Raw genomic sequence first — 13,751 nt, 5'->3', positions numbered from 1 at the left:
TATGTTAGACCGTGCATTAAGAATATTGAAACTGCAATCATACTTGCATTATTGAGATTGCTGAAATGAAACTATAAAGAGGATCACGGATATCACAGAGCAAGATTATTGGAGTGTTAGTTGAGAGGGAAAATAAGTGTTCGGTACGAGCTCTTAGACAATGGTGGGGCAAAAGAGAGGGCCCTGAAATTTATTAGCTGCCACAAAGCTGTCGCAGAAGGGTTGATGCATCCTTATCGTCTCCCGTATCTGCGAAGACCCGCAAAGCCGCTGCCCCATTAATTTTTTGGTGCCTTGTTTGTGGTCAAAACCCCCAGCTAAGTTGATCTGTGAATGTGTGCTAGCATGTGGCTACATGTGCTCTCTTTCTTCTGTTTGTCCCTCACTCAAATTTTCCTGTGTACTAGTGCTCATATACAATGATTAAATTATGGGTTAACCTCAAATTTCCTGTACTAGTGCTCATATACAATGATTGAAAGTATACAAAACACGAAGAATTCAATTGAGAAGGATGATTCCTTTTCCTTTTCCTTTCCATGTTGTTATAAGTAAGCAAAGTAGACCTTTCCTACCATGTTCCCCGAGAAAACAACCCTTCAACATCATAAATATATAGAATACATGGTGAATTAATAAATGCATAGAGAGATAGAACCATGTATGATGTTTGCATGCTAACTCTTTTTTCTGTCTTTTTTTTTTCATTGAAAACGATGGAAGTCCTGCTACGTGCCAATATTGAAAGTGAGAATATTTCCTCATACGTAACGTAAACTAGATAGGAAGATTTGCTTCACTTCACTTTCGATGCAAATATAGGATGATCAGGGTGCAGGTAGTGTGTTTGCCATGAAATATACTTCATGTACGTATTATGATAAGAAAAGGAAAAAGAAAAAGGCCAAACTAGCCCATGTTCATGATATAATATTTCTTTATAAACTTACTGTTTATGTCTTGGAAGGCACAAGCACATCTTTTGTTAGAGAGCCTGTTTAGCTGCATAAGAAATTAGTCAAGAAATTTAAGTAAGAGAGACCAAAGGGCCTTGAAAGAGATTAAAAAATGCGTTGACCTAAAAGTAGAACAGAAATCTGGATCTTAGAGACTTAGATTAAGATTTTCTTTCGAGATTTAATCTAATGAAGGCACTGTTCTGTATAAACTAATCTTGGTCGCAGTCCATGAAAGGTGCAGTTAGTGTCTATGCTTGATTCTTTGAATTTTGAAGCTGTAGGATTTTCTGGCTGGGCCTCCTCTCCATGCCCTTTCGTATGGGCTTTTAACTGCTGATCTAAGTCTTATCTCTGGCTAGATGGGCTACATTTGGCCCTTGGGCCCAATTTACTAATTTTTATTAAAAAAAAAAACTTGGGCCCAATTTACTAATTTTTATTAAATTTTTTTTTTTTTATCTTCAACTTAATTTTTTTGTTTGTATTTTTGTATCATTTTGACGTGCTGATGTTCTGATATTAAAAATAAATTTAAAAAATAAAAAATATATAATTTTAATCAATTTCCACATAAAAAATGCTTTTAAAAGTAATCTTAATCAAACTCTCAAACATCCCTTAACAAAAAATCTCAAATAATACTAGGATACCATTACATCAAAAAAATATGTTTTTCTTTGGAGTAGACTAAATTGATGGCTCGCATTAAGTTATGGATTAAATCAAGTTTTTTCTGATAAAAAAAATAATATTTAAGTGATGATAATATTTTTAAAGAAAAAAAATTAAAACTTGAGTTGTTGAGTTAACTAGACCTAATACACTTGATTAATTTAATAATATGATATATATATATATATATATATATAAGCAATGACAAGAAATAGATAAAAATCTTGTTTTGCAAAAATTAACTATAAAAAAATAAATTATTAATATTATATTAAAAAAAATCTAGTCATAGACTTATTATCTCCGGTCTTTAAAAGGAGATCATCGAAGCAGTTTTAATGTCACCATGAAAGGTTACATGATGATATTTAAAAATTCTTAGGTGTCACTAAAGTAATGACCCATAAGATAAATAAATAAAATATTATGAAATAAATATTGCATATTTATATTTAATTAATTAATTTGATTTGATTAACAAACAAAATTTATTTATAAAAATATAATTTAATAAAGAATGGTAAATAAAAATATTTGGGATAATTATAATTATTTTTAAAGTTAGTGAAAAATCTTATAAAATGTAAATAAAAATTAATAAAGCTTAATTCTAAAATAAATAAAATGTTAAATAATGAAATTAAAAAATATGATCTTAAAAAAAATCAAGTTAAATCTTGTAAATATAAGATAATTTCTTAATCTTATAAACTATTAAATTCTAAATTTAAACTTAATTAAAAATAAAAAAATTAATTTTTAATTAACATTATGAAACTCATTTTAGCTAGCCAAACGTATCCCGAAAGGAAGGGTACGCGGAGATATCTTCAACAATGGCAAGGGAGGCCGGCTTTGGCTACTGGAATTCGCTCCTGCAATCCACACTGCAATCAATGAAGACGCACACACATTAATTCACTTATCACTCTTAGGTTTTTTTTTATATATATATATATATAAATAAAATTAACGGAAACAAAATCAATTGACAAAATGTTCTATAGGTTTTGTTTATTCAACAGCAAAGATATTCAAGTCAGCTAATAATATTATTTTTTTCAGATGATTTAAAAAATGTATATATTTTTTATATTAATACAATGTATTCAAAATAATCCAATAAAGTACTAGATTATCTAGCATGATCTAAGAATGACACAGTGATCATTGCATTGACGAGAGGGAGCATCCACTTAATCAAAATAAAATAAAATAAAATAAAAGTAATTAAGCTATAGCCCCTCCACCTTGGTAAAAAGATGGATCCTCCTCCAACTAGATCACATGATATTTGAAGGTCCTGCTCTTCAATTGATGTCACGCATGACTTCAGCTGATAATACCCCGCGACAGCGACCTATTACGGTGTCGTTTCAATATCTTCCTGCACCCATTTCATCGAGACCCATCAAGATCTCACAGCTAACAAGACCCTCCTGGACATTCTGTCATCATCAACATCAAACTTTCCCCTTGTTCTACATGGAAAAGTGCTATGATTCTTCGTGGAAAAGCCTGCATCGCCCCATTTTCTTGAACTCTAATTAGACAAGTTTTTCGTGTTTCTAGCCTAAACGTTGCCTATCTTTTCATTTATTGTTTCTCTACAGCTGATGATATGCTTGGACAGCTTGTGCACCAAGATGGAATCAACCTCCCTTCTCCTGTCCAGTAAAAAGTTGGAATTAAATTTTTTTAAAAATAATATAAATTATATTTTAAAATTTCATTTAATAATTTAAAACATGTTATTAGAATCTCAATGATTACAAATATAAATTTTATTATTTTTATTTATTTAATAAAAATTAAATATAAAATATTACTAGTTTATGTAAATTTTAAATTTAAAAAATTTTCACTCAAGAAAGTCTTTTATACAGTAATATAAACTTAAGATTTTATTTAATAATAATTGAAATGGTTTTGTGATAATTTTTTAATTAATATAAAAAAATTAGTTTTAGTTAAATACACAACCAAATGGGACTGTACAGATCACGGGAGAAAAGGAAAACGGAGCAATCAGAGCTTGAAACCTCACACCAACTCGAATTCCTGTATCGGTAGGCCCCGATATATTATAGAATTGTCACCTGTTTGACTCTTTTCTACAAAGGCTATGACAGAATGATGCTAGATGAATGTTTTATATATTTTTTCTTCTTCTTTAATATCATTACATTGGATTCCCACTATTTTTTTACATAATAAATAAATCTAGCTAAATATACTTGTTCTCAGAATGATTCATGTGATCAAATCCACGTATAAAATAATATGAGATTATATTTTTAATTCCAGACAGTGGTTTGAGTAATAAGTCTTGAATAAAATCTGTCAGATCTTTGTATTTTATATTAAAAAAAAGATAATTTATATGTAATATTGAGAGTAAGATTAAATTCTGTATTGAGTGGTTTCAATAAGTTGTTTGTGAGTGAAAAAATCCAAATTAAATAGGAAATTAGCTAGCATTTTTTTATATATTGTGTTTGCTTCATTGATGTTAATGGAATTTAGGGTAAGTTATTATTATTTTTTCATAATTAAAGATTAAAATGATATTTACAAAAAAAAATTAATAGATTTTTAATTGGAATTTATGCAAGATCGTGGGATATCTTGGTTTTTTTATCATGCCATTTCAGGCTAATTTTTTTTTATTTTTTTTGAGTCCAAATATGCTTAGCTTCTGAATTAAAAAGGCATCAAATTGACTCGTAAAACCAGATTTTATAACATTAAATTTAATAAACAAAACATACAAAAGAAAAATGATATTATTCAACTATTTAATTTATTTCAAAATGTGTAAACGAACAAAACACACATAGAAATACAAAAATACGATCTTATTCATCTATTTAATTAATCTCAAGATGTATTGTCTTTTACACTTTAAAAAATTGTATTTTTAAGAAAATGCTTGATAATGATGTTTGATAAACTACAGAAATTCAATATTAGACATTTTAAATGGGAGAGGGGAGTTCAAATAAAGCGACTAAAAATACAGGGATCCGGAGGGGACACGAGGCTGAGACTCTGGGTAACACGAGTCACGATAAAAAAAAGGCATTCATCAAGTCAGTCAGACCCACGTGGCACAATCATATCTCCATCCAACGGTCATAATCGCATCAAATATCTGGTCGAAACAATATAATAAAAGACGTATCCCCCCGACACGAAGAAAGGCTTTCTTCCTTTGTTCTCTCCCCAACTTGGCTTTGAACTAGGAGAAGAAGACTCAACCAAGGCTATGGCTTTTAGAGCACTGCCGCTAACGTTTTTAGCACACGCGCTTGCAATTGCGGGTGCTGTTATGGTCTTGGTATGGGTTTTATACTATAGAGGTGGCATGGCATGGGAAGCTTCCAACAAGAATCTCATCTTCAATGTAAGCCTCTAGCCCTCATCTTTGTCTATACACATGTCTGTGTGTGTATCTGTCTTTCTGTTTTGCTTTCCTGGTTATATGGATCCTTGGTTGGTTTTTGTTTGTCTGTGTGTCTGTGCTTATCTCTTGTCTTGCCCTTAGTTTTCAACAGCAACCTTTTGGTTTTTGATCTTATCTAGGTTCATGTTTATTATCAGGATTTTTGTGTCATTGCTTGTGTTAAGGGCTGTTGGTTTGGAATTTGGGAACCCTTTTTCTTAGCGAAGACTTGTTGGTTCTAGTCAATTGAGATGGCCCTGTTGGCTAGCTACCTAGCTATAGGCTAACAAACAAGTTAGTCGAACACATTGAGTTTTAATACTCTACGGCTCCAAACAACAGTAAAGATTTAACCAACAGGCTCTATTTGGCTAATGGAACGAGAATCTTGGCTTTTTGGTAGGCATTGGAACATTTCAAAAGGGATTGCCGTAGGATGCCTGCAGTCTTCGATGATTTTTGGCATTTTAGGTTATTACAAAAGTGTTAAAGATGCTTTGAGATCATTAAATTGGGGACTGAAATGGATGCTTTTTTTTTAATATATATATATATTTAGTGACTTAATTGCTTCAATTAGAAGAAAGAAACAGTAAATATTCAGTTTAACTAACTAGAAAAGCAGTAGAGCGCACAGAGCTTAATTGAGACCAGAGATAATTAAGCGAGCTAGCTAGCTAGCAATATCTCACCGTTAATTACTGGATTCAAGAGTAATCCGTGCTATAATTATTAATCTGGGGGGAGTTTATTTATAAACCTTCAAGGTAAAAATAAGAAAGAAATACATTGCATATCAAAACCATAGCGGCCTTTGTGCACGCACCTACCCTACCTAACCTTCGGATCAGCGCACACGGCCATGCCCCCCAGCCCCCCTTACCGGTCCTTCCCACGTGAAGCACAATAAAATAACCTAATTAAATGTCATGGTGTTTTTATTACTGTGCATTGCCTCTACTGTTTATTTTCTTATAATCTACTGTGGATGCACTATGCAAAACTTTATATTTTTTTTTAATTTGGTCCTCAAATTATTTTTTTGGGTGATTTATTCAATTAAAAAGCAATTGATTTTGAATTCTTATGAAAGAATGAGATTGGAAGATGAAGGATTAAAATGAAAAACATGGAAAACATGAGTTGTGTTCATAAATTTTGAAAAAAAAATGTTCTTTGGTCCTCCAACTTAAACAATTGTGTAAATTATACAATTTCAATCCCTTAATACTTTTTCAATTTTATTTTGGAACAAAAGTTTATTTTTTTTGTACTATTTGGTTTCTAGTTAAGAGAGGGGAGAGAGATCGTCTGATTCCGACGATAGAAAGAGAAGCATGTCGTTGATATCAATTTAGATCACCAAAATAAATAATATTTGTGTCAAATTATTTTATTTGATGAGTGAAGTTCATATTAGATGTCTTTGTTTCCCAAATGTTAATGAAAAAACAAATCTAAGTTCGGGTTGATTTTTGGTTGAGTTGAGTTTGGTGTGTGGGGTGGTTTTTTGAGATCATGAATAGGTTTATCATGGTTTTTAAGGTGTTTTATAGATGTTGTGAATCAAAACAGGTTTTTTGGGTAAAAAAACTTTGAGCTTGATTTTCACCACGGTAGTTGAAATATGGGCAAAATAGATAACGCATTGTTTAAATTTTTTTTCCAAAAAAAAGTGGACCAAATGTTGTCCGTCTTAGGTATTGTTAAAAACAAGAGCCTAGTCATGTAGGCCTACCCCAGTAGGCTTGTATGTGGGCCCTGATGAAACGGGTTAGCTAAGATGTCGTAGCAGCGTCTGACTTTTTTTTTTTTTAATTAATGTTTTTTTTTTTAAAAAAAGTTTATATTTACATTAATAACCCTTTTCACTTTTATGTTGTTTAGAGAGTTTTTTTTTTAATTATGGTTATTTTTTTGTTATGTGTTTATTCTTAAAGGGTTTTTTATTCATCTATGATTTTTTTTTATCTTTTGAATAAATAAACTATATTTTTGAAAATAAAAAAATATTTATTTTTAAATAATATTTATAAAATGTGTTGCCTTGCATATCATTTTTTTGTTTTATTTTATTCTATCAATTAAATATATCAATTAAATATGTTTATCTATTTTTATTATTATTTGATTAGATAAAAAAAATATTTTAATGAACAAAAATTAACAAACATGATTGGGTAAATGTCCTGCCTTGTAAGGTTAAATATCTTGATTAATATTTGTTCATTAGTTTTCAAGTTTTATTTTTAGGTGGTGTTAATGATTTTTAATTTATTTATTATTGTACATGGTTTTCAGCTTATTTGATTATAGCCGTGCATAAATTTTTTTATTTGCATTTAAATTCTTTGAACTACAAAATACGTTGAAAAACTTGCATATATGTTTTTTATGAAAAATAAAAAATATTTGACTTAAAGCATGAATTTTTCATTTTACATGACATATTATTGTTCATCCTCTCACATATTGTTCACATATTATTGTTGGTGGACTTTGTAATTTTTTTTTCAATTTAATTTTTTATCTTGATAATGTTGTCTTTTTTAAAGACTAATTGATTTTGATTTTTTATAAAATAGTGAGATTGAAAGAAAACAAATCTAAATAAAAAATACATTAAAAATGGTGGCCTGTTATATTGAAAGAAAAGAAATCTAAATAAAAAATGCATTAAAAATGGTGGCCTGTTATAAATTTTAAAATGATGAGTTTTGATTCTTAAATTTTAAAAATAACTTAAATTTATATAATTTGAACATTTTAATATTTTTCAAGTTTAATTTTGATGTAAAAGTACACTTTTGTTATTTTTTTAGTTTTTGGTTAATAAAGAAGAGAGAGGTTGTTGAATTTCATGGGTAAAAGAGAAATATGTTAACATCGGTTAAAATTATTAAAATAAATAATATTTATATCAAATGATTTTTTTAATAAAAAAAAAGTTATATTAATTTTTTTTATCTTTAAAATTTTTGAAAAAACATTTTTTAGCTGGGGTTGATTTCCTTAAAACGATATGTTAATGTTTTATTTTATTTTGGAAAATTAGTGGATGAGGACATCATATGTGGACCTGTCTAAGCACTCACGTGTTTTAGGCCCACCAAAAATTGTACTTTATCCATGAACAATATTCCAAGACCTTGTCCAATATTATGGTCATTTGCACCCACCTTTCTCTGGAGGTCATGCTTCGAACAGCAATTGATTTGTCCAATGTTTTCTTGGTCCCATCTTTCGAAAATCTTTATCTTCGTGCAAGCTTGGAGCTTTCTTTCCATGGCTAGAAAACGGACCATTTACTTCCAAACAGGAAGAACAAGTGTTCTAAAAGAAATCAAGAGAAAAACTAAGAAACAGCAATCTTTTTCGAGTTTTAAACCTTTTCCCATGTGTTAATTTAGTCATTGAAAAGTAGTACCGTTGATCTGTAAGCAAGAAAGAGTTATTGTCAACGATTACATATGAAACTGTTATTATCATGCTCTTGGGTCTCGGATTAAAGGGCCACCACATTCTTCATCGATGGGTAGCAAAAACAAGGCTTCAGGGTAAAGCTCTTATGGTTTGGGGCTTTGAATTTCACTTCAAAGGCAGCTAGTATGATTACTGGTTATACTACAACAATATTTATATAAATATATCTTTTTAGTAATGTGGATCTCGTATCTGTTTTCTTACAACAGCTCCATCCTTTTCTGATGCTAGTTGGCTTAATTATCATTGGAGGTGAAGGTAATTGGACAACTTTTTGAATTTTCATCACAGCTAGTTGGTAGAGATTTGCTTGCTTGTGTTTTCCTACTAATACTATTCCTTCGACGCCCGTTTCCCAAAAAATAAATAAAAACAGCCATCATGAGCTACAAATCTCTTCCTTTGAAGAAAGAAGTGAAGAAAGTGATCCATCTTGTTCTCCATGCAATTGCAATAATTCTTGGTTGTGTTGGCATTGCGGCTGCATTCAAGAATCATAAAGAGAGCAACATTGCCAACCTCTACAGCTTGCATTCATGGCTTGGCATAACCATCATTTCCCTTTATGGTATTCAGGTAAATCATTCATTTTAACCTATTTTATAGTGACTTTCTTTTGATTTTATTTTAAAACTTTGTCTTAAAAATGGTAATTTAATTTGCAGTGGATTTATGGGTTCCTTGTATTCTTTTACCCTAAAGGGTCACCAACACTAAGGAGTGAGAGCCTCCCTTGGCATGTGCTATTTGGCATCTTTGTGTATATTCTGGCTGTTGGCAATGCTGCCTTAGGGTTCTTGGAGAAGCTTACATTCCTTGAAAGCTCTGGAATTGCTAAGTATGGTCCTGAGGCCCTGCTTGTCAACTTCACTGCTGTGGTTACAGTGTTATATGGTGCCTTTGTTATATTATCAGTTCTTGGCCAGGCTCCTGTAGAAGATGACGATAGCTATTCTGCCATATAAGGAGATATATATATATATATATATATATATATATATATATATTATCAGCTATCAAGTGAACATATTTTCCATTGGCTGAATTTTTATGAAGGCTAGTGTATCTATTATTTGTATTTCTACATGTAGAATTATTATCATCCTTAAATAATAATGGAGCTTCTGCCTTCCTGTGCGCTATTACCATTGTGATCACTTGGGCTCATGGACATAGATAGACTTTTCTAGGGTATATTGGTTCTAGCAGCTTAGGTTTCTCTGTCCCAACCAGAATGGGCTGGCTCTGATCCAACTTCCAATTTTCAGCAACAAAAGACACATTTCTACAGGCCATGAGGAAAATTAACAGATGAAATCAGTTGTTTTTTTATTATTTGAAAGCAAAGGACATCTATGTTGAGTAGTATCAAATTTATAGGGCTAAAGCTTATTTCAATCCACTATTAACAGAAAAATTAGAACTATATATACCATATGACAGCGCCTAACCGCGTTGCAAACCGTGATTCATCGCAAACGGGTTATAGAAAATCAATGTTTAGCTCAATGTTTTCCTTTCATTATGAAATTTATCTAACCAAACCAACCTCTTTATCAACTACCCTAAAGGTAATAACAGTCAAACCACTCGTTCTAACCAGGTTCAGACCTGGGGCATGCTCATGATGAAGAGCATTCGATACAACCACTTGACATAAGCAGCTATGAAGGGTACTGGACTTCTGCAACATTTAATTTGACATGCTTGTTCAAGATCTATGCAGCATTAGAGGTGGATGAGGTTGGAGACCCTGGGGATTTTCGGGTTTCACTTAAGATCCCCCTCCAGTTGACCCGGGGCCCTTCTTTCCTTCTTTACTCGAACACCAAATGCCCGAATAGAAACTCAAGCGTCATCCCCGACTAGCATAGGCTCCAAGGGCGGAGGAGTATAGGAGGCTAAAGTAGGCTGTAGCCCAGGTTAAAAAAAAATTATTAAAAAACTCAATACTCTCCCTACATAATCTTTACATCATATCTGTGAAGGGAATTAAGAGTCGCTTGAACCGCTTGCCTTCTGCCTGTGTTGGTGATATATTAATGGCCACTGTCAAAAAGAAGAAGTCTGATCTCAGGAAGAAGGTTATACCTGCTGTCATTGTTAGGCAGCGTAAGCCTTGGTGCCGAAAGGATGGTGTTTTCATGTTTTTTGAAGATAATGATGGTGTCATTGTGAACCCTAAAGGAGAAATGAAAAGCTCAGCAATTACCGGTTTAATTGGAGAGGAGTGTGCTGATCTTTGGCCTAGGATTGCAAGTGCAGCTAATTCTTTGTTTTTTTTTTTTTTTTGAGAATCATACTATTATTAAGTCCTATATGTTTTTATAGGGTTAATTTTAGTTGTGTATTTGTTATTTTGACTCAATTTTATTTGAAGCTTTATATGATGTAATGATTTTTATGAATTTTATAAAAATAAAATAAAATAAAATTTCGGGGTTTTGCCCCAGTAAAGAACACATTATCTCCTACAAACTTATCTGTTAAAATAAAAAATAAAACTTTCCCTTTTGTTTTGTAAAAACTCACTCCTTAGAAAAGGATTTTGTTTTCTATCATTTATTAAAATCCAATCTTTTACCTTTATCAATACTCGAAAGTACCATGGGGTTTTTATTTTTTCCTTCTCAACAACATCAGGTTTTCGCTTAGGTTTTGAAGAGGAATTTAAATAGAATCACATGAGTGTAAAAAAATCACAATTAAATAAGAATTTCCAAGCTCTAAGTTAGGTGTATAACAAGGATCAATAACAGTTTATAGCACAACATAAAAAAAATTCTGGCTCCGCCCTCTCTTTACATCATATCTGTGAAGGGAATTAATCGCTTGAACCGCTTGCCTTCTGCCTGCGTTGGTGATATATTAATGGCCACTTTCAAAAAGAAGAAGTTTGATCTCAGGAAGAAGGTTATGCCTGCTGTCATTGTTAGGCGGCGTAAGCCTTGGTGCTGAAAGGATGGTGTTTTCATGTTTTTTGAAGATAATGTTGATGTCATTGTGAACCCTAAAGGAGAAATGAAAAGCTCAGCAATTACCGGTTTAATTGGAGAGGAGTGTGCTGATCTTTGGCCTAGGATTGCAAGTGCAGCTAATTCTTTGTTTGTTTCTCTTTTTTGGAAATCATACTATTGTTAAGTCCTATATGTTTTTATAGGGTTAATTTTAGTTGTGTATTTGTTATTTTGACTCAATTTTATTTGAAGCTTTATATGATGTAATGATTTTTATGAATTTTATAAAAATAAAATAAAATAAAATTTCGGGGTTTTGCCCCAGTAAAGAACACATTATCTCCTACAAACTTATCTGTTAAAATAAAAAATAAAACTTTCCCTTTTGTTTTGTAAAAACTCACTCCTTAGAAAAGGATTTTGTTTTCTATCATTTATTAAAATCCAATCTTTTACCTTTATCAATACTCAAGAAAGTACCATGGGGTTTTTATTTTCTCCTTCTCAACAACATCAGGTTTTCGCTTAGTTTTGAAGAGGAATTTAAACAGAATCACAGGAGTGTAAAAAAATCACAATTAAGTAAGAATTTCCAAGCTTTAGGTCTATAATAAGGATCAATAACAGTTTATAGCCCAACATAAAAAAAAAATCTGGCTCGCCCTTGATAGGCTCGTCTCTCGTCTGGAGTAACTGATTCAGAGATGGGAGAAAGTCCTTCAAGGAAAGCAATGAGAAGAAAGTCAAGACGTTCTGTTCCCACTAAAGCAGCTCTAACTCAAAGTCAAGAGGTTCTACTAGCTATTTGGATCGCAAGCTACCCTCGAGTCTCTTTTCCAGAACGAAGACAAGAAAGTTAATCCGCCTGATCTCTAAATGGAACAAGCCACAAATCCGAACGATAAATACTGGGTGAACTATTACAACCCGAAATCTATCCCAATAAATAGATGGATGAGGTTGGAGGCAAGATCATCAAAGTTGAGCAGCATTAATTATCTTAAACGGGGTTAAAAAGGGTGAAGGTAAATTTGATGTTACATATACATTAATATGCTTTGCTGCTCCTTTCTATCTCATGTTGAGCGTTTTTTTGGTATGGAAGACAACATGAATGTGAGAAACATAATACAAATATTACATTTACAATACTCTTACCGCCTTTCATGAGCGTTATTTTGACATTTGTTTCCTACCAATACAAATATTTTATGTGGTTAATCATAAGACAACATGAGCATGAGAAACTAAAGACTAAGGAAGCTCATGTACACCAAGCAGTGGAAGAAAAGAAGGCATCCATTGATGCTCATCAGTGCCAGAAAAAGACACTTATGATAACTGAGAAGGGTGACATACATCGATCAACCAAACACCTCCAGCGAAGTGCTTTGAACGAAATAATTAATGTCAATGTATAATACATAAATAAATTCAATAAATAGCTTGCGAATGATGTATCAAGCAATAACATCTGGGGCACTCTCAACGATCGATCCAGCCTCGTCATTGGCTCTTTTCATAACCGACTAAACCCCAGCACAACGGGGGTTATGCCAACGATGAGGCTGAAAAAAATCATGAGAAGAAAAAATGCCAGTATTTTTTATGGAGTAATAAAACTAGAATCAAAGATTTGATTGATCCAATGTTATCGGTAAGAAAAACACTTATTTACTTAAATTAGTATTGTATATATATATATATATATATATAAAACAAGTGAGAAAGATAAAGAAAGCCATGGTGGTGGGACTCACCTAGAGCTGATAGGGAGCATATACTCAATATGAGCCAGGGAGAGCGTCCGAATGGACTCGGACAAAAGATTAATTTTGCTGTTTAGCATCATCAACAATAAAAAGTCTTATTGCAGGCAAAGTCGTCCAACGTTTAGCACTTGCCAGCGAAGCAACTTGATGACACCTCTTTTTTTGTTTTTTTATATGTCCAGTTCAATTATGATTATAATAATTATCTTATTCATTTCAATACATTACGTTATTATATAACACAATATTTTGTCCTTTCATCATTAGTTAAACGTTGTCTCATTTTCGGGTAAAATGCTTCCTCGACAAGTTCCGGTTTTGTTTTTTTATGAGGTAAGCATTTTAGGGCAAGTTCTGTCTCTTCTTCTTTTTAAAACATAACACCATTTAATTACCACGTATTCCAGCTGCATCTTTTAAGTATTTACAAACTAAAATAACAACTATCTTACCCTTTTCTTTT

At 31.8% G+C, this 13,751-nt stretch overlaps 1 protein-coding gene and 1 long non-coding RNA gene across 2 annotated transcripts in view; one reads left to right on the top strand and one right to left on the bottom strand.

Annotated features, from left to right (window-relative positions):
- The first annotated feature begins 4,817 nt into the window (after positions 1 to 4,817).
- LOC105142665 (transmembrane ascorbate ferrireductase 1) lies at positions 4,818 to 9,695 on the top strand. The gene is made up of 4 exons (XM_011050408.1): positions 4,818 to 5,037; positions 8,769 to 8,817; positions 8,936 to 9,135; positions 9,225 to 9,695. The coding sequence occupies exons 1-4, from the start codon at positions 4,900 to 4,902 to the stop codon at positions 9,522 to 9,524; spliced, it is 687 nt and encodes a 228-aa protein (XP_011048710.1). The 5' UTR covers positions 4,818 to 4,899; the 3' UTR covers positions 9,525 to 9,695.
- LOC105142666 (uncharacterized) overlaps positions 5,044 to 13,751 on the bottom strand; it is a 10,934-nt gene continuing 2,226 nt past the window's right edge. The window contains exons 2-3 of the long non-coding RNA XR_845587.1: positions 11,894 to 11,898; positions 5,044 to 5,813 (exon numbers count right to left, since the gene is read on the bottom strand). This is a non-coding gene — a long non-coding RNA (uncharacterized LOC105142666). The remainder of the gene's footprint in view (positions 5,814 to 11,893; positions 11,899 to 13,751) is intronic.

This window comes from Populus euphratica, unplaced genomic scaffold (genome assembly GCF_000495115.2).
Source record: "Populus euphratica unplaced genomic scaffold, PopEup_1.0 scaffold148.1, whole genome shotgun sequence".
NCBI lineage: Eukaryota > Viridiplantae > Streptophyta > Magnoliopsida > Malpighiales > Salicaceae > Populus > Populus euphratica.
The sequence above is the reverse complement of the archived record's forward strand: the minus strand, read 5'-3'. Positions and strand labels throughout refer to the sequence as shown.